Source organism: Trachurus trachurus (assembly GCF_905171665.1).
Source record: "Trachurus trachurus genome assembly, chromosome: 8".
NCBI lineage: Eukaryota > Metazoa > Chordata > Actinopteri > Carangiformes > Carangidae > Trachurus > Trachurus trachurus.
The window spans coordinates 26,838,848-26,865,832 of record NC_139905.1 but is presented as its reverse complement, the minus strand read 5'-3'; the positions used below and the strand labels follow the sequence as shown (position 1 = coordinate 26,865,832).

The 26,985-nt window shown below is 41.0% G+C and overlaps 1 protein-coding gene across 1 annotated transcript; it reads right to left on the bottom strand.

The window, feature by feature from the left end:
• Positions 1 to 23,629: 23,629 nt before the first annotated feature.
• On the bottom strand, positions 23,630 to 25,391 carry LOC310989391 (cyclin-dependent kinase 5 activator 1-like; the record flags this gene model as incomplete). The annotated part of the gene is made up of 2 exons (XM_083976428.1): positions 23,630 to 24,121; positions 24,882 to 25,391. 2 exons carry the CDS (start codon positions 25,389 to 25,391, stop codon positions 23,630 to 23,632), a joined length of 1,002 nt encoding a protein of 333 aa, XP_083832554.1.
• Positions 25,392 to 26,985: the final 1,594 nt, after the last annotated feature.

The following is a 26,985-nucleotide window of genomic DNA, read 5'->3' as shown; positions in this document are numbered from 1 at the left end:
TCTTTGGCTTTGGAGTTATTTTGGGTGTGTAACCAATTTTTCAGGAGTGCTTTTTGATCTCCTAGCCTACCTAAAATTGTCAGTGAAGTGAACATTGTATCAGTGGCCATGCTTCCAAACCTGCACTACGACACTTACAAAGTGGCACATTAAATACAGTTTGTATCAAGCAAAGTCAAAGGCCTCTGCTGCAGGAAACCAAAACGGCACATGTAGTACGTTGAGATAAACAACAACAGAGAACATGTAGGCTATGCTGCAGCTAGTATCCTCAAAGGAAGTGTCTTGATCGCCTAAAAACTGATGGTAGTTGCATAATGAATAACAATGTGGTAAATTGTATCACTGTATCTTTTTGCGGAAGGACCCCCTCGAAAATGAGATGATTCATCTCAAGGGGCTATCCTGAATAAATAAATTCAAATTCAAATTCAAATGTTTTAAGTAGCCTACAGCCGACCAACTCGAACACAATACACTATGGTTACATTCACTATAGGGATTAAAATCACAATTTTATGACGATACGGTGTGTTTCATTAGAACTCAGAACTTTTATTTTCCAAGTTTCCAGTTGGCTACGTCAATCAGACACAACCTGAAGTCAGAATTCCAACCCAGAAACTAGTGTTGTAGTACTCGAGAGCCGTCTTGAGACCACATTTTGTCTTGTCTCAGATCAACTACATTTTTATGTGTCTCCTCGGTCGAGCTGGACTGCTTGTGTAACCATCTGAAGAACTTGGTTGTACCAGTGTTAAAAGTGGGAAAGACTTTAGCAGGTTCTGAGCTGTGCTCTTCTGTTCAATCCTTTGTTTCAATTAGATATGGTAGGCTACAGATTTGATATAAAATTCTCTTTTTAGCTGAGGAATAATGTAAATATCAAGCCACATGATTATTATTATCAGTACTAGACATGTTATCATGTCGCTTTCACACACAATAGTAGTGTGTTTTATCGGGAACTGCCCATTGGTCCGACCTCCCATTGGTTCGACCTCCCGTTACTCCGACAAAATCAACCACAAGTCGGACCACCAATGGGTGGTCCTGTTAGTTCAAACTGTCATCGCTACTTTGTGACAAGCTCTTCCATTGATACGAGCATGCAGCTTTCTCTCTCTCTTTCTCTCTCTCTCTCTCTCTCTCTCTCTCTCTCTCTCTCTCTCTCTCTCTCAAAATAACGAGAATTAATGAAAGAGAGAGAGCTCTCAGAAACACACAGAAACGCACATCACACACACACACGCGGCCCAGAAAGGAGCCAGATCATGTCAGATCGCGCACAACCATCATAAATGCTGATCAAGATGTGTAAACTGATAATCAAAGATTTGATCCCAGAAAGGAAAAAAGGATCAATGCGCAGCCTCCGTTTCCTTTCTGATTGCGTCCGTCTGTCTGTTCGGAGTGGGAGAGAGAGAGAGAGAGAACCCAATCCACCTGTCTGTATACCTGTCTGTAATGTAAGTTTGGTTTGATATGAGTGTCAAGGTTTAATTATGGACACTAATGAGTGCGCAGCAGTGCGTAAAAGTCGTGCGTAATGACAGCTCCTCGTTGGTGAAACACAATAAACTGCACCTCTTCTTCTACGTGTGTCTTATTGACAGGTGGAGTCTATATGAATAATTATATAAATGCATAGTGAACGGTAAGAATGGAGAGTTGGACTAAATGCTAATAACTAGTCCAGTTCGAACTAATGAGGACCTCCCATTAGTTCGAACTCTCATTACTCCGATTGTCGGACCAATGGGAGTTCGGACCAATGGGAGGTTGAACTAATGGGAGGTTGAACTAATGGGAGGTCGGACTAATGGGAGGTCGGACCAGTGCCATGGACCCGTTTTATCAGCTAGCATTAGTTAACAGTGCTAACAACAACAACAATAGCTAACAAAAGGGTTGTTAGCCTACCAGTTTGTGACTGGGATGTGGTCAACTTGACGTCATTCCCAGCTCAGAATTCCAATCTCGAGTAACACACCAATACCATTGTATTGTATTGTATTGTATTGTATTGTATTGTATTGTATTGTATTGTATTGCTCTTACCACTGACAGATCGATGCACAGGTGCGACCAACAGCCTTGATTGTGGCTCTGTGCCAGTTATTACTGCAATGCAGCAATTAGTGTTGTTATTAGTTACACCTGTGTTGGCCAACAGAACGTCTCCAGTGAACACAAGCAGGTAGGCTACATCTGTGTATTTGCTGCTGTTTTGCTCTGTTTGTACAGTGTGTGTTCAGTTATCAACCGTGCTGTGAGAGCATGTGTGTGTGTGAGTGCAGTGAGTGTTTGTGTGTGTGTGTGTGTGTGTGTTGGCTGCCCCACAGCGAGGTTCTCTAAATATAGCTACAGCTCAGAGCTCACTGAGGAAGGCCCGCACACTGAGACAGACACAGATTAACCATTACTATCCCTACACACACACACACACACACACACACACACACACTGAGCCACTCACATTCTAACTCAGGTACATGATATGCTGACACACACTGTGTATGCACATAAGTGGTATACACACATATCAGGTTTTCATACAGATGGATGCGGTGCCAACACATCACACACACATCCAAACATGAAGAATAATGGAGGCTGCTGTTGTTACACACTCTCTGTCTGCTGCATGTACACACTGTATTTATAGGATGGTCCTACTGATAAAAACATGTCCATAAAAGCTGCCAAAAACCATTCATCTGCAGTGAACCTTTCTTTATGTTGCACATCACTCCAGTGATAGATTTCTTATCATTATAAATGAATTTCAGGTTATTTTTTGTGAGAAAATGTCACTAAAATCTACATCCAGCTGCTAACAATGGCTAAAAAATGTTTTTGGGAGTGTGTCTATGTTCCCTGGGTTCTATGTCCCCCTCTTACCCCTGCAAAAAAGGTTCTATGTTCCCCGCTTACTAAAAAAAACATTCTATGCTCCCCACTTATCCAAAAAAGGCAGGAAACATAGCAGATCGTCCAAAGGGTAAGTTTCCGATCTCCACATTATGTTCCATTGTGTGTGTTTAGCGATGTTAAAACAATATATTAATGCTACTGCTATGTTTCCTGCCTTTTTTGGATAAGCTGGGAACATATACCCTTTTTTTTGGTAAGCAGGGAACATAGAACCCTTTTTCGGGTGAGTGGGGAACATAGAACCCTTTTTCGGGTGAGCGGGGAACATAAAACCCAGGGAACATAGGGATGATCCTGTTTTATGTTGCTGGTTTGCTCTCCGTTTACTTTTGCAGAAAGATGCTAGTCATGCGTGAAGAATATACCAGATGCTGAATCTTTGTATCATGCAATGTTGCTCTGAAATGTGGGACCAAGGCAAAGTGTCTGATTTAAAATGTGCAGTAATGGAAACCAACACACACACAACTTATCCAGTCAGTGTGCGTTTGACAAGAGAGGTCCACTGTCCCAGCCTGGTTTGTCCAGTATAAGTCTCTATTGTTAGTTTGTGATCATACTTAAATTTAAAATTAAATGAGCTTTATCTCAGTGAGGATCACACCTACTGTAAACTTGCTGTTTTGAAAGGGCTTCCTAGAAGTAGTTCACGGTGCTAATTTATAAGCTGCTGCCAATGTAACACCCCAGGTGCCAACATTTTATTTTGCATTTTGCAATATTTCTCACCATTTTGAAACATGAACTCAGCTAATATTCCACAATCTTTCACTGAGATATTACAAATAACCTACTCAGGAGAATACTTAATGGTGCATAAAGTGCTTTTATCATGTGGAAATTATGATGGAAGGTAAAATGTGCTGCGTGACTCTAGTTTTGAAAAACAAGTTCTTATATTCTGGAGATTAGTACTTTTTTTTACATCAATAATTGTGATTTATTTTATTAACAAAAAATCTATTCTATTAGAAGGAATGGTAACACGTTACAATAAGGGTCCCTTAATTAGTGTTACATTATTAAGCATTAATATATAAACTAATGTGTTAATTAATGCTGAGTAATGCATACATAATTACATTATTCAACTTTTAAAACTAACTTTGAGTAGTAAACATTAATTATCTGCTTACTAATAGGCTACATTAATGAATGTGTTTCCTAATCCAAAGTAATACATAATAATGATTGTTAATATATCTGTAAATAGTTAATTAATGCTTAATAATGTACTAACTAATGTTAATTAAGGGACCCTTAATGTAAAGTGATACCTAAGGAATACATTGTATGATTATGATCTACAGTTTATGGTTGTGTCAAAGGAAAAAAAAAAGGCAAAGGAACAAAGAACAAAGAAATAAGGAAAGACAGGGGAACACCTAAAAAAGACTGGAAAAACAGAGAGGCAAGGGAAATAGATGTAGCTGCTGCTGCATGTAAAACAGACTGCAGTGTCCTGATGTGATAAGATTCAGCTGATTGATCAGGGTAAAAAATAAAAATAAAAAAGGGCCACCTGAAAGTGTTTGTGCGGTTTGGAGTGAGGGATGTTTGTGGACTGCAGCAGTGGTGGTCTGACAGGCTGCGACCTCTGCAGTCTGCTCTCAAACTGGGCGTGGGTGCTAAATCAGAGGTTGGTGCAGAGAATCAAATAACAGGCTCGGCAAAACCTGCAGAGCAACGGGCGTGCAAACTACTGGGAAATTGTGAGTTAAGTAATCTGATCACTTTATTAAGGTAAAAGAGACCACAGAGAAGGAGGAACTGCCAACTTCTGCCCACACACTTATTCCATCGCACAAGTGGGCGTCTTTTCTCTCTGACTGTGGGATCACAACGAGCACCCAGGCTCCTTCTATTGATTCTGACACAATCAAGTTGTCCTTGAAAGCATAGATGCAGTTCTGTTGGAAGACTGAATAAAACTTGACAGCGATGAAAAGAATTTCAATTTGCCAATGAAACTGTCTCCGAGAGGTTAAAGTGATACGCCAACATTTTTTTTACGTGTTTTGCCTCACTCCCGAGTCCATGACAAGCACCATTCTTTCGACTGTGCGTGCAGTAACAGTCTCTTGCAGTAAGTAAGGGAGATAGAGCCGTATCGCCCGTAATTAGCTTAGCTCAAACGCTGGAAGTGCATAGGTAGTGTTAGCCTGCCTCCTACCCCAGCTGAAATCAGCAGTCAGAAACTGATTTCATTTTAGCTCTAAACTCTGTAAATATATCACTTTATTGACATTTCAAACATTTTTAGGCGAGAAAGTAGCCGTTTAGATCAGCAGTGTCGTTAATTTGTCTAAATATCAGCTGTTTACAATTGTGTTCGGACGAATTCGGCACTCAAGCTAGCCGTTGTGACCAACGCACTTCTGGTTACTTTCACAAAACACCCGTTGCCCTTTACATACAGAAAACCAGGAAATAGGTTACTTTGAAATAACCTACCCTCGATGTAGCTAGCTTGAACAAAAATAAATCGTCTTTCGTCAAGACGCGAAAAACAAATGTTGCCGTATCCCTTTAAACTGACGTCGCTGCTTCATTTTCTATATTGCAAGTTATATTTTTTAAGTTCTGAATTCTGTATTTCACATCCACAATACAAACCATACAGACACAACAAGAGACAGCTGCAGGAATGAGTCCAAACACAAACAAAATATGTTGTCACATCTTATATCTCTGCAATTATTCAAAAGCCAATATAAAAATCTCATAGGCTTTTCATCAGAGGAACCAGAGTGATGCTAACTAGATGTACCACAAATGTGAGTCCCTGCAGCACTCCAGTGTTCCACTGATTATTGTCCCTCAGTAACCCAGTTAGTGTCCACAGTCTACCTCTAATTCTAGTTAAGCTGTTTACCTCCGCTACTGTGCCGTCATGGCTGCTGTTAGTAGAGCGGTAAACAGAATATTTGTCTGCCAACAAAAAAATGTTTAAAAGTCTCTATCTGCCCAAACATAGAAGGGAAGGTTTCTTCTTACATATAGTGAAAAGAGAAAAAAACTAAACAAAATGCACTAAAATGCTTGAGAAGTAATCTGCAAGAACAACATAAATCAGGCAGTTTGGTAAATTTGGTATAAGTGTGGACTTTACTGTGTTATTCTTGAACATTTCTCAAATTTGCAGGCTCCAGTCTAAACGTCTTTCTAATCCATCAGCTTTACAGTATGAAGACCAGATGGCCTGGGAGACTGCCTAGTGGACAAAAGGCTGTTACTTCAATCCTCACCGCAGCTATGGTCTACTCTGTCCAACTGTCTTACTGACCCTTTTTGCTCCTCCTTGACCTTCAGCTGACTCTATTAGGAGGAGGAGGAATACTGTCTTTGTTTACTTCAGGGTCAGGGCACAAGACAAAGACAGAAAATCCCTGTGTGAATCCAGAGGTCAGTGACACATTTAATCTTGCAGATCAATAATCCATTACAGTCTCACCAGGACCTTTGGGCAGGCTGGTCACCCACACATGCATCTCAATCTTAAAGGTGCTGCATGTCATAAATTAACAGTCTATCCTAAATTCTGACTGCATCTGGAAGCTGAAAACAAACTTTCACCGCAGGATATCCACACAGAATTCTAAAGAGTTGTTTGCCTATTTGAATATTATTAAACACAGAGCCCTAATCAAACCAGCCAAACACCTTAATGTAGATTTTGCTGTTGCTAATAGAGCCAACATCAGCCTTAAGAGCTGCAGGAAAAACTGTAAGTTTGTGTCTGTGTCCTTTACTCACCAAGAGTGGTGTGCAGTGGCAGAAAGAAACCAAACCCTAATGTTAAAGAGGAACTATGCATGATGTTTACCTTAACTATGCTACATTTTTACCTTAATTAAACAGATTCTGAGTAATAGTAATGGTTAAATAAATGACGTAACTTGTTGCAGGGAGAGGCCTTCTGCCTTCCACCCAGCGTCTCTTGGCCGAAAACCAACCTTGCGGGTTCAGAGCCTCCGACCCGGTGTCCCAGATCTCGTCACAAACGCGCATATTGTATATGATTATATAAGGTAAAGGTAAAGGTAAAGGTAAAGGTACTTTATTTGTCACATATACAGCTAGTACAGTGACATTCTTTCTCTGCATTTAACCCATCCCTGAGGAGCAGTGGGCAGCCACGGTGCAGCGCCCGGGGACCAACTCCAGTTATCCACCGCTCCATAGATTGCTGTTAAAGCTGGTGTAGGCTGCAGGATTTGTTTTGAAAACAAGCCTAGCTATAGCTACCGGTATCTTTGACCAATCAAATCTATTGTGGTTTGGGGGTTCCTGATTGGTTGAAGGGTCGGCCCTATCTGTCTGTGTTCAAAGATACTGGGAGCTGTAGGCTTTTCAGGCTGTTGCATATAGAGACATAGAGAAACACTGTGATTGCCCCAAACACACAGACCTTTCCTTATTGATAGCTGAATAGGAAAACACAATTTTCTTGATAAAAATTAATTAATATCTAGTTTTTAAAACAAATCCTGCCTACCCCAGATTTAATGCTTATGCTGGCTTTATATCAAAATTTCAACTAGCTTAAGTTAGCCCCACCGTAAACCTGAAGTGTAGGGTTAGAAGTTCCTGAGTTCAGACCAGATCATTAGTGCTAACAGCTAATTCTGCGTTCTGACCCTAACAGATAATGAACATTTCCACTCAATGCTAAGTGATTAGTAGTTTTCTCTCAATGTCTAGCTATTGATTAGCCATTTACGCTACAACCCTAATTTTTCAGTGTCAGTGCAATTTCCTGAAACCATTAAGAGCCAAAAAGACAAAACAATGTTTTTTTTATAGGCCTATATAATATTGGGAAAAAAAAATCTTTTTGAGGTTTCATGTGACTGAAACAACTGAAATCATCTTAGCTAACTTTGATTAGATGCACAATGACAAGCTAGCAGCTGTGTGCACTGCGTCTCTGCATCGTCCCACACGAATGGACGGTCAGTGACAGTTACAGGCTTAAAGCAGGGCAGAGCTCAGCCTGGGGTCAGCTTCACAACAAAAACCACCACGTTTCTTATTTTGGCATCAATGATGAACTCAGTTTTTGGGCAAATAATTTCATACATACAGGGTCAGGTCAGGATGTCGGAGCCAGAGACTTGTCAGCCCACAGAATAACTCACATACGCCTTATTTCTCCACTGAAAGCTTTCCTGACCAGGGCATCATAACAGCCATGAAAAATTCATGAATCCTTTCAACAGACGGAGGCGGTTGAAAAGCCATCACCTGCTTAGGACGTGAGAACCGGGGGAGATGATTTACAAAACAGTTTTTTCTCCAACAGCACTGGGCAAACTGCCTGCGTATTAGAGATTTTCTGTATTAGAAACCAGGGGCTCCATTACTTATTAAGATTTGTTAGTTGTTATTGATGGTTATGATTGGTTTTATGTAAGTATTTATTAGCCTAAGTGATGTGGTCTTGGGCCCACTAAGTCTCTCCCAGCTAATTGCCTGCAGCAAGGAAGGAATAAAGTCAGCTAGTTGCTCTCGGTTGCCGTTGGTGCTCAGTGGTATTTGTCAAGCCTGCAACAAGCTGTAACTAGACAAACTGAAGAGGTGGATATATACTTTATCGATCCCCTCAGGGAAATTCAGAAAAACTGCATGTCCTCTAAATGTGTTATAAATATTTCACTCATTACTCTGAATGTCATTAGTTTGGTGAAATTCCCACGGGTGAAGCCAAATACTAGACCTTTCCAAGCACACACAATTATGTATTAGAGAGCTGGGTAGCACTTTATAATAAGTACACACTATTAAGCATTATAAGCATTAATAAATACCAAATTCTTCATTTATAAAGCATGACTACTCATTAGTAGTTTATAAATACAGTTAGTGCTTATCAATGATGAGTAAACCATTTTTAACTGTGTTTATAAACTACATATGAGTATTCATGTGTTATAAATGATGAATTCAGTATTTAATGCTTAATACTCTGTACTTATTATAATGTTACCGAGAGCTGCATACCAGCCAGACTTGTTGTCTGTTCTCTTAAATGAAAACTGCACACCTACACAATCACACAAATATATCCACTGGATTGCACAAAATGAGAGACACTGATCAATATAATCGGTCATTAATTAATTCATCACGATTGAGATAAGTTTAAAATGGTGATATCGATCTGATTTCAAATCAGCCAGACCTAGCCTACTTTCTACGCTCCTTGAGCGAGAATTTACAGACAATCATCAATAAATCATCATTATTGATTCATATTCAGGGTCGGGGTAACACCAGATCAATAAGCCACTATCTTGCCTGCATCGGTTAAAAGGGCTCAACTCAAAACTCAAACTACCCTCACCAAGCCAGTAGGTCTCCTCCCCTCTACACCCTCCACCACCTCATCACCAGCACCATGTAAACAGTCTGTATATACGTCAACAAATTGTTATCATTACTGCCTGGCCACACTTCATAGCATCGTTTTTTCTCTTTTCAGACTGATGTAGTGGCTTGTCTCAGTGCCAGCCTGCTGAAATGTTTGTTTTGTTCTGATCGTCTCTGACAAGCTGCACTATGCCCAGCAACAGTGAGGGTGAAGGGTATAAGAGTGCGTGTGTGTGTGTGTGTGTGTGTGTGTGTGTGTGTGTGTGTTGACTGCAGCAGCCCGTGGGGGGAGTGAAACAACACGCCGATGGACACTTTTGACTCATGCTGGATGACCAAGCAGAGGAATGTACCATTGTATCTCTTCTTTTTATGAACAACGTGTACACTCACAGAGGGAAATGTGATGTATTATTAAAATCTTCTGTTTCATTATGCAGAATCCAGTCTCATTAATTCAGTATCTAAATGTAAAATGATTGCATTATTTCTGTCACTTTTATCCTGTGTAGCCTACTATTGATCCCATCAGTGTGAACGTTCTCATGAAAGACCAACAAATGGGCATAGTGAAGGGAAATATAACAACTTTTGCAAACATTTAGAGAATGATATCTATCTATGATTGAACAACAGCTTAAGTTAAGTTGAATTGCAGTAGCTTTGTGTTACATTATGTTTGTAATATTAGGGCTGAATAATAATAATAATAATAATAATAATAATAATAATAATAATAATAATAATAATAATAATAATAATAAAGAATGCAAATCACTGATTTACACAAGACAATGACTGGTTAACTATCTTACCACCAACAGAAGCAACCTCACATCACTTCCCTAGCAACAGAGCTCATTATGAACTTACATTGCTTTCAAGGGATAGTTGTTACAAATTAAATCTTATGTGTTTGGTATTTCACCACTGTGAGGAAGATGCAGTTTAAATGTGCATATTATCAGAGTTTAATTAAGCAATATCACACGAGAGGGAGTGCTGTTGTACTGTATATCAGCACGGGTGTGATTCGGTCGAGATTCGGTCGATTTTTTTCCCAGCCGGGTTTAGTAGAGATTTATCTCCAATTAGACGGACCAGGTCAGGTCTGGGTTTTAATGTTCAGGTCCGTTTATAACTGTAGTAGCAGCAGAGAGATGGGGCAGCTCCTGTATGGGGAGCCTTGCTCTGACTTAGCTTCCGTCCAGCTGAACAGCGGAGTGATAATGCCTGTAAAAAGTATTTGGACTCTCTTGTCCAATCAAATTGCTCGGTTGGGACCGGTCGGAACTAACTGTTGTATAATAATTATAACTTTTATTTGTATAGCGCTTTTCATACATGGCCATGTAACTCAAATTGCTTTACATTTAGATACAAGAAAAAAGAAAAAGAGAAGAGGATAAATAAATAAAATAAATAATTAAATGAGAATAAACAATGTCAATTATTATAAATTGAGAAGGCAGTGGTATAAAGATATGTTTTCATTCCTTTTTAAAGGTGTTCAGGGAGGCGGCTTGTTTGATGTGGGGGGGTACGGTATTCCAGCGTGTAGACGGCAAAGGCTGCTTCTCCACTTTGTTTGTGATTTGCACAAGCAAAATATTAGTTTATATTAGTTAATTTAGTTTAGACTAATGTAGCTTTGCAGTGAATGTAGCTTCATTGACTTTGGGGGAGGTTAGACACCAGCAACACCACTCAATACAGTGAAGCATATTTACTAATGCTGCTTAGTGGTAGTTTCATGTAGCCTATAGCTTTGTGCTAACTGTGCTAGTGGGTTGTGAGTGGCCATGTTGAGTATCTAAGATTGAGTGAAACATGTATTAGGGCCTAGGCTACTTATTATTTTTGAAGCACTTCTTCTCCTCTGTCCTCATTGTACAGCTTGTACAACCTTGTAGCTGCTCTCAGGCTTTCCTTTCAATATGAGAACATTTTTCTTCCAGGGAAATCCAGTTCCTTATGTAAAACCTAATCAATGAAAACGCCCGGCATTCAATAGAGTATTGATCATGGTCCCTTTGGGTGCTGTGCTGTGCTGTGCTGTGCTTGCTGTGTGACATCAACCAGTCAGCCAGTGGTCAGCGTGTTGACACACAGCAGTGGTCAGACTGTTAACAAAATGCTGCTGTTGTAGCACGTCCGGGTCCTGCAGTAAAAGTGAACGTAGTGCACTGGCCCCCCCCTGCACCTGAATACATATTTTGCTTGTCTTTTTAACATAACTGTAACAGAGCAAACACTATGAGAGCGATTAGAAAAAGTGCAGGTGACGGGGTAATTACACAAAGTCAGATTTCCACTGAGACAAGTCTGATAAAACTAAACCCATGCAGCTCTCTTTGGATAAAAGCACCAACCTAATGGCATGTATAACCTGTGGGTGTCATCTCTGCCTCTGCTGCTGTTCATATCTCATTTTACAAACTGTGGAGTGAAACTAGTCAATGGGCCGATGGAGATCTGTATGTCTGCTCTGAGAAATCATGAATAAGTCATTTGCAGAGAAATTCTGATATTATACAAGTGTCCTGATACCTTTATGTTGTCTAACATGAACACAGTGAGACAATTTTGCTGTGTAATGCTACAGCTGTTAGCATGACTGTGCATTTCATGATGTCACCTATAGAGTCTCAGATAAATAGGTGGAAAGCAGACTCATCAGACTAAATGTTGATACAGCACTGACTTTATAAGCTGCATCCAGACCCCTGCTATGACAAAAGAGAAGACATAATACTAAGAATAAAATATATAACAGATTCTCAACCTGGGGGTCGGGGCCCTAAAAAGGCCCACTGTAAATCTGAGAGCTCCTGAGATTTTTAACAGCATGAGGCAGAAGAAAAGACATAGGCCTGTAGGTTTATATGTGAAATCCTTTCTGCTTTTATTATTTCTTAGGCGGCACCATTTAATTTGGCTAAATTAATTTTTTTCACTGGGTCCTGATGAAGGTCAATAGACCTAACAATAAATAAGCTTTAAGTGAGTGCGGGAGCAAGGGTTGATTTTTTATGTTGAACCTGTACTGACTGGGGATCTGTTCCCATAGCACCACCGTTCTGCAAAGGAGAATGTGCATGCTGATTAAGCCTACATTTATTTTTTGACAGAGGGTTCGGTGTTCAGATTCCTACCTAATGTTTTTATTGTAAATACAAGGCTATTCCCTGACTTTTTTTTGTCTTGTTCTTCGAAACTAAAATGTAAATCCACCATCTGCAAACCCTTCAATAAAAAGAGATTCAAAAAAAGTAAGCCAGTTAGCCTAGCTTAGCATAAATACTGGAACCATGAGTGTCAAAATAATTGTCATTGTAGCCTATAGCCTAATTTGTATGTGACAGACTCAATTTCTTACCTCATGACTGTTGCCAAGCAACAACTGCCAAGTGCCAACCAAGAAAGAGTCTGGCACATACCCCCCCTGTTGCCACCTTTTGTTTGTTTGTTTGTTTGCCAGGAGGATGACAGAAAAATTAATGAACCAATTTGCATTTAACATAAAGTAGTGTGAGAATAATACATTAAAATCTGGGCCCAGTTCAGTTAAAAGTGAGGGTCCATCACTTTCCTTAACACTGCCACATCAATTAAGGAAATAATATAACATATTAAGGTGTAGCTAACAAAGCTGGAACATATTGTTCTGTTTTTGAGGTGCTGTTAAAGATTTCATTACCCCAGACAGAGAGGCTAGCTGTGTCCCCTTGTTTCCAGTCTCTATGCTAAGGTCATCTCAGATGTTACAGTAGCCTACTGAGAGTAGCATTCTTAAAGTATTTCCCAAAATGCTTACGTTTTTTTTCGACTTTGATGAGTCATGAGGCAAAACCTCTACTAAACAGCCAATTTTCACTCAGGATCAAAATGTGGCCTTTTGAAGTTGGGATGCTTTTCGACAGATAGCCTATCAATCTACTACTTTTTCTTGGTTAGCCTACCTGCTTGTCATTCAGTGGCCCACATTCAATGATTGAAATGATATCTTAGGTTAATTTAAATCAATGGATGCTACAAGACAAAATAAAACAAAACAACAAAACAGACGAATAGATTTGAGTCTCTGTTGCAGGTTTGGTTTTGCTCCCTGAACTGTAGAGTAGGCCTAGGCTATATTATGTCTTGTTTTGTTACAGCATCAGAGGTCCTGTATGATGATGACCTCAGGCTTTGGTACCAAAAACACAGGACCTGAGCTCTATTGAACTGAAACCACTTCCACGTCCCCCTCTCTGCACTGGATAATAGACACTGGCAACCTGACATCATCCTCCCTGTACGTCGACAGGGTGGTAGTATAGGCTGCACAGCCACTGGAATGAATATGCACATAGTCTATACAAGCCACCAGTCAGCCATGCACTGCTCGGCTGCTCATCCCCAGCGCTCACCGAGGCAAAACACTGAGGCAGCGGGGACTGAGCCTGTCTGTCCTCGCTGACTGCTGCTGTGATCAAATGCATGCATGATGCGCTGGGTTCGTACATATTGTGCCGCGCTGCTCGGACCGCTCTGAGCTGAGCTTCCCTATATTAATCAACCACCCTGTTCTCCCTGATGCATAGCTCGTAAAAGCTTTTTTTTTTTTTTTTTTTTTTTACGCAGCCGTGTCGGCTCAAGGGCAAGCGCAGCCCAGGATTAAGCAGCGATCCTCGCAGCGGTTATAGCGTGGCTGAGGTTGTCGGACGCAGGAGCTATTATTATTATTATTATTATGCAATCTTAGCGGAAATGATCCATCCTGACACATGCCAGCGTTGTAGAGCTGCAACATCATGTGGAAAACCAACACCAGGTTCTGTAGTCACCGTGACATTCAGGCGCAATAGGTAAAGGTATAGCCTTACTGACTGAGACTGCTTGCAATTTGAAGGCTCGCCCGACATTTTGCGCTCTGAGCCACTGTTCCTCCTCCTCTGGCACACAGGAACACTGTGTTTTGTGTGTTTTGTTTTTTTTAGGGGGTGGGATAATAGATAATAAGTATCTTACCCGAGTCGCCATCTTCACGGTTGTTGTAGGCCTACTAGATCAGGGGGTTCTGCTCGGGCCAACGATGCATAGGACAGCGGGGAGAGTCGGTGGAAAAAGCTCCAACAGCAGATGGGGTATATAAGCTGCAGCGCACCGCTCTCTGATTGGCTGTTTGTAGCGGAAGCGTGCCGACAAGGGGGGATGTCACCATTTAGCTCGCGTGCGATTCAGGAAGATCACTGGTCTCTGCCTCGCGCTACGTCGACACCAAATTACGCACATTGGACAAACCCAGCACGTGAAGACTGCACGCATTAGACTGGAAGTGCTCTCGTAATTTTTTCTCAATTAATGTAGCCTATGTGTCCCATTGTGGCTGTTATGTAATCACCTACATGAATCTGAACCAACTAGAACGTATAGCATCTCCACCTGTTATTTCCGCCACGTGATTAGATGACAAATCTTTTATTTTGGTAAATAGTCCTACGTCTTCCTCGCTACAGACAGCGCCCCCCCGCCTCATGCGCAATGTGTCTTTATTTGAGGGGGTGCTGCAGCTGTAACACACTGTTGCAGCAGCGCAATGATCCTGATAAGACAAGAATCACAGTAGATAAACACTTGAAATGAAATGAGGGAACTGTACAAACACCATGTAGCTACAGGAAACACCCTGAGAGTAATTCAATTACAGCGCCGCCCACCCGGGCTGCCCCGAAAACAGATTCAGCACCATGGACAGCAGCACAGCAAACACAGGGGGATGACGAGATGTTTAACACCATGCCGCAATAACACTATGTCACTGGCTTCTACTGTTAGAGTGGGTAGCTACTACACTCGGTCTTTATTGTAGTCAATCAATTAGAGTGCCTGTCTTTGAGGCACTTCCAATGAATGGCATTAGTTTCTCCATAATGACTTCTTGTTAATTTCATATCATCATCGTAGATAGGCAAATGCTGTAGCATTTCAGCAGTATATTTTAAAATGAATACAAAAACAAGATAATATTTCAAATAGCACATCAATGTTGATATTTATTCTAAAATAAAATTCAGAGGGGTATACTGTCATAATAGACAGTATACGCTAATGTCTCTAAATGGTGAATTATTAAATCACATCTCATAAAGTAAATAAAAAAATAGCCTATATAGATGTCTATACAACATTTAAGAGTAGTAATGTTTCCAAGCTACTAGGCTAAAGGCTGACACGATGACAGTAGACATTAATAGTGTATTTGATATAATTCTAAATGACCATAAAAGGGACTATCAGTTTAATAATATCAGTACTTCTGAAGGATAACAGTTGGTTTTCAAGCTCCCTCTTTCAGCACCATGGACAGCAACAGTCTGACAAACCATTTATGTCCAGTTCTTACTGTTTAATGTGTTCTCATCAATGGTTTTTACATCCATTGCCTTTTGAAAGTGTAAATTACCGTACATTAGTTTTATGTCTAATTTACCTCCACAGTTGTGACTCTGGAAGTAGAGTATATCAGACATCCACTAATTCATGTCTTTTGGTGGGTGGTTTTGATCATTCCTGGACCCTCAAAGCCAAGGTGTTGAAGTGTCCTTGGGCAAGATAATGAACCTATAAAATTACCAATGACGGGTGTATGAAGGTGTGTGATTAGGTGCTTGTGGAGTCACACTCTCAATAAATGAGGAAATAATTGTACAAAAATGTAAAATCTATTTACTAAAGTCCTTGTGATTTATTAAAAGTGATAAACTTTTAATGAATCTCAAAAGTTTTTGTCTTTACTGAGGGAAACATTTCAGAAAAGATGTATGTGTTGATTAAATAAACTAATCAAATAACAGTTCAGAAACATTGGTGACTGTCTGATATAGGCTTTATGCACAGTTCCACTACTTCCTGAACTTAAACAAGCTCCTTTATTTCCTGTCTTACATTATTGGACAAACTGGTTAACCCAGGTGTGTCTGACTCAGACCTCAGTAGTCACAACAATGGTCAGACACACCTGGATTAATGAGTTTGTCCAATAATGTAAGACAGGAAATAAAGGAGCTTGTTTAAGTTCAGGAAGTAGTGGAGTTGCACATAAAGCCCAATAGTGATTGGTTGGTGGATGAGGGAATCAAACCTGAAACTTCTTGTTAGGGGAAAACTCTTACAAGATCTTCATGTTTTATAGCCTAGAAATCTAGACGCACCCTAGCGGCAGCAAAAATATTTGCTCCGTAGGTGGGTCTAGAAACGAGCCATAGGAACTTTTTGAGTCTCGAACACCGATTGTGTTCACCAATCACAGCGCTCTATCTGTTTAGAGAGTCGTTGGGCGGGCTTAACGCCATGACGACGTACATTTTAATTGGCTTGTCAGGCTAAGTCGTCCTGCTCTTTGCTCTGATTAGTCGTAGCGCTACCCTATTGCGTACAGAGGCAGTTTGAAAGACAGCCTTCATCCCGCCCCTGGACTGAGCCGCGGTCTACCGGTCGTTGCCAGACTATACATTTTAATGATATAGTCTGGCTTGTCAGGCTACATGTTTTAGGTTTATCTACTTCAATTTCTATTAAGTTAAGCAAAAAGACAAATACACTTATATTTATTCTTGGTTTGAGTCAGATTTGATTGAACAAACTGTAAAACTTCATGTAGAGGTGAAAAATATGAATTATTTTGCTAATGTTTTCCAATTGTTTTGTTCCTAACCCTGACCCTGTCACATTCACATTCTTCCCAAGCTAAGCTAAGCAATTGCATCTCCCTTCAAATATGCCTCAGGTCATACAACAGCATTGCAAACATATCACAGTTCCCATCATGCTCAGTGCTGCTCATTCTGTTTTCAGTTCAGTAGCCTACATTCAGTCTGTTGCTTAGTCCAGACTGTTACATTCACTTCAGTGGAGTTCATGGCTAAAAGCTACTGATTCAGCCACTGACAGTGATGATTCAGTCAGTGTGGGATGCTACCTTAGCCTATAGCATTTAAATCATCACCTTTAAATCTTTGATGAGTGACATCACTTTGAATTTGTCTACTGTTCCTATTTAATACAGGCATATGTCACCTCTATACTAAATGATTCTGTATAGTCAGATTAGTTTAAATTTGTTTGTACATGCACTAAACACCGTTATTGAACTGAAACTAGCTTGACAAGTTAAGCTGCTAAATATTTAGGTAACACAATAAGGGTCCCTTAATTAACGTTAGTTAGTACTGTTTACAGATATATTAACAATCATTATTACCGTATGTATTACTTAGGATTAGGAAACACATAATGTATTGTATATGTAAATGTATGTATAATAATAAATTATTAAGTAATAATACAAGTTGAATAATGTAATTACTTATCATTATGTATGCATTACTCAGCATTAATTAACACATTAGTTTATATATTAATGCTAACGTTAATTAAGGGACCCTTATTGTAAAGTGTTACCAATATTTACAGTGTCTTATCACAGTTAATATCATGTCAGAATATCTAAACACATCTGACATACAAGCCTTTTTCTGAAGCTTTCTCAGCTCTGTCATATCTCTGCTACAAAATTTCTGCAATCCAGTCAAAATTAAATCCATTCTCCGGTGGGTATTTTGTTGCACCGCAAATGAAAATCTGTCAACACTACACCCACTCAGGTGCTTGAGTCAGCGAGTAATAATCGCATTGACTGTTATGAGACTTATTTGAGAGGTTCTCGGCTTCTCAAAACTGCAAAAATAACATTTGTCCTCCCATCCAATTTTTGTCTTCAGCTCCCTCAGCTGCTGGGGATGGCGTCGACAACACACTACCGCCTTGCTGTGGTCAGATTAAGAACTGTATCCAAAGGCCCATATGAGCTGTGTCTGTGTATAAAATGGCACGAAACAAGAATAAACAAAGACAACCATGCTTGTAAAGGTTTTTATATAAAGTACCTGTAACAGTTGATCAAATTATTCTTATTCTCACATACATATTCATACATCCACATAGTAACAGACTGCAGCATCAGCACTCTAGTAACACTAGTAGCCTTGACTTTTGTTCAACAAAGATTCTTGTTTACACAATATGATTCACAAATGAAAAGGAAGAAAAACTGTAATAACTTCATCATCATTATCATAAGCTTCATATGTTACACGATCGTTTTTGTCTTGTACGTGTTGCAAGATAAAATATGGCACATCATTATGAGTTGATCGATGATGAGAGGATGTACGGGGGGGAGGAGGAGGGGTTAGTCAACTCATACCTCTCTCTGTAATTCTAGAGAAAGTAGAGAAAGGATCATTCGGAGGACACATTTCCTTTCCTTGCTGTCCTTGTCTGGTTTTGTGTACTGAAGCAAAAATAGTGAAAGATTTTAGGGACTTTTTCCTCATCAGTTCTTCTGTTTTACAGACAAATACATCATAACTCCTCTTCCTGTCAAATCTGTCATTTAACATCTACATGGTATTGAATGGCCAGCATAACACTATGATACAGAGTGTGTGGGGTTGTGTGTGTTCTCTGAAACAGGGCATCAGATTTGAATTTAACAGAAATGGTGGAACTGACTGTTCGGTGGGAGATCAGCGACCAAATCGAGGTGTTTTTTCAGGTTTTATGCATTTTTGGTCATTTAATCTGGAAAACAAAAAGGGTATTATAACTCAAACTCTATGTTGGTCTAAGGTTCTAAACCTCCATACCTCAATTTTAGTCAGAATGTAGATAGAACGCTATAATTCCAAGGGGACGATTTGAAGTGACACCTTCTTTGTCGTTTTTTTTTTTCTAAAACCATCAAAGTTGACAGCAGAAGAACTGGATTAAGCTGTGTGTGTTAGACAGCTGCAGTCAACATGTGTGGCTAACTGGCTTAATGCCTACAGTAGTAACCGAGCATTGCCTCCAGGGGCAAAGAGCACATACATTAATGTGTGGGGTTACAGGTAACATAAAAAAAAGAAAGCCCCATTCACAACTAAAACAGCAACTGTGTGTTATTTCATAATAATCTCACAGGCTCATGTGCACCGCTCTGCCCTGCTACTTGTTGAATTTGGGCAAGTAAAAAAACACACACAAAAAAACCCAATCTGATCGCACATTATTCCAAATCATAATTACCACATCAGCACTATAAAGGCTTTCACTGTAATATAAGAACTATAGCGTTTCTCTATATCAATCTTCAGCTGGTGAGAATGCCAACATTTCAGCAGGATACAGGGCCGTTGAGAGAAAGGTGATGATAATTCTAGGGCCCCCCCAAAAAAACCCAGTAGTCTAATCTTTGTATGACTGAATTATTCTGCATAAGACTCTGACTAATACTCATAGTAATGCTGCATTAGTATCAAAACAAAGTAGGCTAAATAAAAAATTATAATACGTATGTAGTCAAAGAAAAAAAAACGGAAAAGTCAGGGGGCAGGGGCCCACTTTAGTATTCTTTCATCGGGCCCAGAATTCCTAGCAACGGCCCTGGCAGTATATCATGTATGTACTGTAGCCACTGGATGTAGATTTAAGAGCCCTTTCACACAATTAGACCAACTCACTGAGCTACTATTAGCTTGAGGAACTAGCTACAGCCGAGTAACAGCGGTCATTTCAGCCCACAGCTTCCATAGCTACCAGATGTCAAAGGAAAAATTCCAATAGGTTTGATTGTGAATCTGCCAGTGTGAAGGCACAAAGCATAACAAATAAAGCAGTGGTAACTGAAGATGGTGTGGCTTAGCTAATGGTCAATTAAATATTGAGATTAATACAACAGAGTCGACTCTCAACATAAACATTTAGCATTCCTCTGCTAAATCTGTGTTCAATTCAGATCGTACAGTAGAAGAACAAGAATTTAGTTTGATCTCTTAGCTTCATCACTATCTCCACGTAAAAGTGAACTTTTGAAATGTTGCAAAACAAGTGACGCAAGCGGCTGCAACAAACAGAGCTGAGGTCACCAAACACAAACTAAACAAGCGGAACATTTTCAAAGAAGGAGAAATCAAAACTGTTGCCTCTGCAAATCTACAAATGAAAGATTGAAAGAGGGCTTCAAAGATTTTGTTCAGTTGGGTCAGTTGTTATTCTCTTTTGCTGTCAGTGTGTGTTGACCACCTTTTCTAATGCAATACTTGAAAACACATTGACGGAAACATGGCTCTTGTAACCTCAGTTCACCCAGATGTCTTATCATGGAAATGAGGATTTGTTAGCTTGCAGTGATATAGTTCCTACAGTCTGGCTCTTTAAAGTACAACAAATGAAGAAAACAAAGACAAATCAAACAGTCGTCTTGGGAATGCTTGTCTACTGTTCAATCCCATTAGAAACAGCTGAGGACAGAGGACGTGTAAACAAGCGTGTCTGCCATGGATTCATTCTTCATGTGCATATTTTGTCTCATGAGGTCAGACTCTGGGTCAAGGCTACATTTTACTTGGCATGGCACCTTTCGCAGCCCAGTTGATGATCATGTGAACACAAAACAACACCAGAGTTAGATCACCTGCATTGTGGAGACAGGCAGTCTGTTAACACGTTTCTAAAATCCCATTATTTTTTGATATTTTGATTCTTTTTTTGTCATCAAATCAGAGTGAAAGCCAAATATGTTCCCCAAAATGATGAACTCTTAAACAGAGTGCTTATTGTTTACTCCAATTTGGGCCTATACATTTTTGCAAAGTGGCACATAAAACTTCCCTGTGTTTTAAAATCACTTTTCCTGCTTTTCTGGTCTACATTGTCAGATACCAGATATCACAACACTGTGTAAAAGCTTATTCACAAAATTCCTTTTTTCTTGTTCTGCAGTCACAGACTTTGAGTTGGCTCATGTTTTCTTTGTGTTTTGTTGTGGTTGATTTTTTTTATATGAAATAACGAGTCTTTAGAATGATATGGCACGAGGTCTCTGCCCTGTGTGAGAGGGCGGAGCTTTTCTAAAATTGAAGACAGTTCGTTTGACTGTGATTAGACTTGGTGATGTGACATCATCATCAAAGCAAGGATGGAACATGTGGAGCATCTGCATCTTGAGTTCCTGCTGTAGTTAACTCTTTATGACTAATCATCTTCTCTTGGAGGAGCTGTTGGAGTTTTTTGAAACTCATTCAAGCCCTGACATCTAAGAGGGGGGGACTATTTAGTCTTTTAGGGGTCTTTTAGATCCCTAAGACCTATGGAATCATATCAAGCCCAGTGGCAATCTTGATCATGGACCAATGGTTGGACTTGCCTTTATGTGCGATGTATGCACACAGGATACATCTGGGCTTTCGCACATTTGCTTCATTCCAGAGTCCTCATGCTGAGTGGATGTCACATCACTGAGCCTATTAGCTCTCAGCAGTGAATGCTCAGTCTCTTCTGTAACACATGGTGTGGTGTGCCCAACACAAAGCAGCATGCTAGGAAACCTATAGAAGCACACATGCATATCAAACAAGTGGGTGAATAAGTAAGCCATCAGGTCAGTGGACCAGAGAGTCTCTAAATATGGGACAACTGGACTGGACCGGCACCAGAGAGGCAGGACAGGACCAGTTCAGACTGGACCGAAGTGGATGGAGAATCAGTGGTGTTTGTAAATTGTCCTGGTTGAGGAGAGAGATGAGTGGGAGGGGGTCGGGGGGGGGTCGGGAGGGTTAAAATCAGAGAGGACGGGGGTTGACGCTTCAAAAAGCAGTCCCTCGAAGTCAAAGTTATTATGGAAGAAAAGTCACATCTGCACTTGTAGCATCTGCCCCCGCCCTCACACATCTGGAATATCATCATCAGAATTTCTTTCGTTCTGGTGTTTGTAGCCATTGGTTGAGACAGATCACATGATCTGGTCTCTGAACATGTCCTCCACCACCAGGCTCCACCAATCATTCAAACAGTTTGAAGCACACAACATGAGTGCAGTGTTTTAAAACAGGAATCTTTCTTTCTTTCTTTCTTTCTTAGTACACTTTCCTGTGGTCGTTCAGCACCAATATGGACTGCAGGACAAAGTGCAGGGGAGCAGGAAGGAATTAAATAACTCCTTGTGTAAAATATGCCCTAGAGGGGTCAGTATTGCATTTTCCCATGTTTTTTTTTGTGAATGTAAACAGCTCACAGTAGGGCTTGTTTCATGATTACTAATCTGTGCCCAAAGGATTAGCATTTCGTACTAAAATAAATAACTGATCTCCTAATTCATGGCAGAGATTTGGCAGGATAAACCCAAATATTCCCTTAAAAGTACAGTACTTTATGTAAGACGGGGGATCGGCAGATCCACTACAGTATCTGGGACGTTATAATTTCACGGTCTGACTGATTGCGTCGTGGTTGATTCTGGCTCATCCATGTCATGGTATTGGTTAATGTTCTGTACGTCTCAACAGTCGACCTCGCAGCCAATGTTGGTGAGTGCAATAAGCTGGGGACAATACAGGAATAAGGTAAAATGGAGTTGGCAATAAGCAGGTGGTCATGTGCAAGGACATATGAGGTGACCTCATGCAGCGTGGTTCTTATTTTTCATTACCCCGACATTTCTCTATAGCGAAAATGCCTGGATGCTTTCACACAATATCAATATCCTGTATCTTTATATTTATAATAATATTCACCATTATCTACCGAAATATGTGTTGTCTGGCGTTTCTAACCCCAATTTTTTTCTTTTTTCACTTTTTCAAAAGACAAAAAAACCCTAAACAATAGATTTAATTTCTCATCTCATCGAAAGAAGGTACAGGTCAGACAGATGCGAACCTGTGGGCCAGAGCCAGAAGATAAAAAAATGTTTATCTCTTTCTCGCTTCCTGACAATGTGGTATCATGACCCCTGCTGGCCAGGCATTTGATAACACATGGCTTTCCTTGTCTGCGTTGTCAGTTACATTGTTCCTGAAAAACTAAAGATCATATCTCGGTCTTAAAGCTTGTCATTGTCACATCCTGAGCCAAGGAACGCAGACAATGAATACCAATAAGTCACCTGTCAGATTCGATCCAGTCAAATAAACGTTGCCATCTCTACAACAACCCTGTTTTTGTTTGGATTTGTTTTGGTAAAGAGACTCTGTGGGTCGACATCTGCCTTCAGACACACACACTACAGTTCTGTCCGAAAGCCTGTCACTGTGTGATGGTTTATTACCAAACTAAAATAATGAAAAACTGTTTAAGCCTAGAAGCTCTTAGGGAAATTGGTTAATGCTAAACCTCTAGAGACGCCAGACAACAGTACTGCTTCAAGGTAGCACTACGATTCGTTACGTTTGTCCATCTGTCCTTCACCTATCAACTCACTCTTTCTAACCATCCACTCCCCCCTCCCAAGACCCTCTTATCGGTCAAGGCCTATGAGGAGTTTGGTCTTCTCCTCTTCTTTCTTGCTCTCGTTCTTCAGGTCGGCAAACACCTGGGTAAAGTAGTGCGGGTCGGTGTTGATCTGGAGCATCTTGCCGCTCATGCGGTTGATGATCTCCAGGCAGCGGTCCCAGAAGGCCTCCTTCTCCGCCTCCACCAGGAAGGGCTTCAGCGGGTAGGAGATCTCGTTGCCCATGTAGGAGTAGGACAGGTAGAGGCAGGTGAGCAGCGAGGCCTGCAGCTCGCGCTCCGAGGCCACCTCGCTCGAGACCACGTCGCGGCACAGCATGTAGAGGAAGACCACGTTGGCCGGAGTGATGAAGCCCTGGTCCTGCCAGCCCTGTAGGAGGAGGGAGCGGTCCACGCTGCGCAACCACAGCACCGGATCCGTCGGGGAAAGACGCTTCAGCCGGTAGCACCGGCGGCACAGGAACTCGCCCAGGCTGCGCATCAGTTCACTGGTGGAGGCCTGGAGAGAGTACAGAGAGAGGGGGAAAGGTGAGGCAAGTTGGTGCTTTGCCTGCCAAAAAACCTGATTTAAAGGAGAAGTCCGGTCATTTTCTGAGTAATGCTCTACGGTGCTAGGTCCCCGAGTGTGACCATAGGAAAAAATCTGAGAAAAATATGTACACTCCGGCCCTAGCTCTCCTCCTGCTAGCTGCGCTACACTGCAGTTAAACAGCGAAGTAATGGGGGCAATGGATTTAGGCAGAAAAAAATGATTTTGATGAGAAAGAAAGCAGTTCATATTAATGCTTTTTCCCATCCAAAACCATTTTTCCTCCTAAATCCATGTTTTCCTCGCATTTTTGTCTTTGCTGATATGGAAACAGTCCCAAGCTCGACAGTCGACTAGTAAGGTCTACCCTGGAAGCTAGAGTAAACAGAGGTACGTGATAAAAACACACGTTAACACTGCTCTCTCGGAGTTATGCAGTTCCTTGTGTGGTAAGGAACTGGTGGATGTTGCAAAGCATTTGTAGTGATATTTTGAGCATTGTATAGAGGCCCTGTATAGAGTTTGTACTGATGTGGAGATGAGTAGACACTTTAATTTGACTTCAAGCACTTAATTTCTTTGTAACATTTTGAAACAGTTTACGTCCCCGAGTGTAGTCCCCGAGTGCGACTACGGTCGCACTCGGGGACCTAGAGCTGTAGAGCGTTACTTAGAAAATGGCCGGAATTCCCCGTCAACACCGAATTTTCTGTGAGTAAGTTTGGTTTACCTGGACAATGACACGTTTCGGCGTGCCTGCTGCAGTGGACGGCTGGATCCCAGAGCCTGAGAGGGAATTCTTTTTGGCAGCGACGGTAGCTACGTTTGCCAGGGTCTTGGAGATGGGCAGGTGGGAGGAGGTAGTGGTGGTGGTGGCTGAGGGGTCCTGGCCGGATGTGTAAGATGAAAGGTTAGCGCAGGACTGAGACTTCTTCAGCTTCAGGCTGTTGGAGGCCGAGTTGGCGGTGGCGGTGGCGTGGCCGTCCGGAGAGCTCCCTTTCCCGCCCTCCCCGCCGTCCGACTGCAGCTTCTTGGAGCCCTTCCTCTTCGCCGATACCGCCACGATCCGTTTCCATGGTAACACGTTGATGATGGACGGCCGCTTGAGAGACTTGGCGGCGGCGGCATCCTTGGCGTTCTTGCTGTTCTGGACCGCCGTGTAGTGGCCCACCGTGGCCGGGCCGTCCTCGAACAGCGCCGCCTTTCGGTAGCTGGGGGACAGCGACAGTACTGTACCCATGATGCCTTGCGAAGGTTGCAGAAGGGCACAGGTGGAGAAGGAAGTCGAGGGGGAAAAGCTCTTTGCTTGGTTTATACAAAGAGCTTTGAGGAGTGTCTCACGTTTGGAGGAAGTTAAACCTGTGAGCAAAGAACAAGCCTCTGTTAGTTACATCACAGTAGTAATCAATGCTAAAAAACACAGAGGTAATCAAAGATATCTAAGGCCCAACAACAAGGTCCAGTTTAAAGATCAGCTGCCATGGAGATATATCAAGATAAATCTCTCATGGTGCTATCATGGTGGTTCTCTTCCCACCATCTACATACTGAATCTCGGAGCCCTTCCTCTTTACCAATACAGCCACAATTTGTTTCCATGGCAACGCACATCAGATGGACCTTTAAGGGGATTTTGTAGCTGTAGCAGGTATACAGTTACTATAACTACTGAGAATTTCAATTTCAATTAATGAATTTTTCAGGAGGACAGTGTACAATGTTCAGCATTCCTTTCTAACAAGGAGGAAGGGATGTGGTTGTACATCGCCAATCCCCTTGCCAGATGTTATTAGGCAGAAAGCACAAACCCTTCAAGAGGACAGTGAGATGAGGGGTTAAAAGCTCTGGAAAAACCAAATATTTTTTTTAAAAGAATAGCCTATCCAAAGGAAAATTTCCAAAACTGATCTTCACCACTGGAGTTTTAAACTGGTCTAGTGAGGTGAACCCTTTATCAAGCGTTGCTCTCTGGCTCTCCCAAACACTTCAGTCACATTTCACATTTCACTGTCTTCCTCAGCTGACAGAGTTTGCTCAGTGTGGATTTAACTGTCTAGTTTTCACTGTTCTGTAACCCCCCTCAGAATCAAGATAAATAAGCAAACTCCAACGATAAGAAGATGCTGATGTCTTTCACACAGTTTATAAGGAGAGTGAGTGAAGGGCAAAAACAGAGCAAGGTCCATTTAATAGCTGAATCGCTCGACCTTTTCCAAAGTGGCACTGTATTGATCTAACCGCCTATAGATAGCTGTTTCTATGGTGATATGGAGGTCCCCCAGCTACCATGACAACTGAGCAAACTCCATACTGTACTGTACTATGGGTGTTGAGATAAGCTACTGTATAATTGTGATATTCTAATAATCAAATACTCACATTGTGATAATAATAGGCTACACATATGATAATATAATGATGGTTACAGACTCTGTCCACCTCACCACACTCACATTCAATTCTAATCCATTTGTTTATAAAGACACAAATAAGCAAAGGCAAAGATATGAGTGATTACATTATTAATATTGTTTTCAAAATGTATATTGATATGATGGTAATATGGTTAGTGTTGGCCATGATAGTGAAAATCTGATTTTGTGAAATATACTCTGTACTGTGAGAAAGACATGTAGAGATACAGTTGAAAACATGCAAAAATCCTCTATATTGACTTTTTTTCCCCTTCTGTCTAGAATTTTGCTGGAGCTCCCCCTGTTTAAGACCATGAAATGTGACTGAAAGCTCCACAAAAAGCCAGTATGTTCACCTTGAGTGATGTGCTGTTTTTACTTGCTTGAATGGGTAAGAAAAAAAGGATTTTAAATTGGATT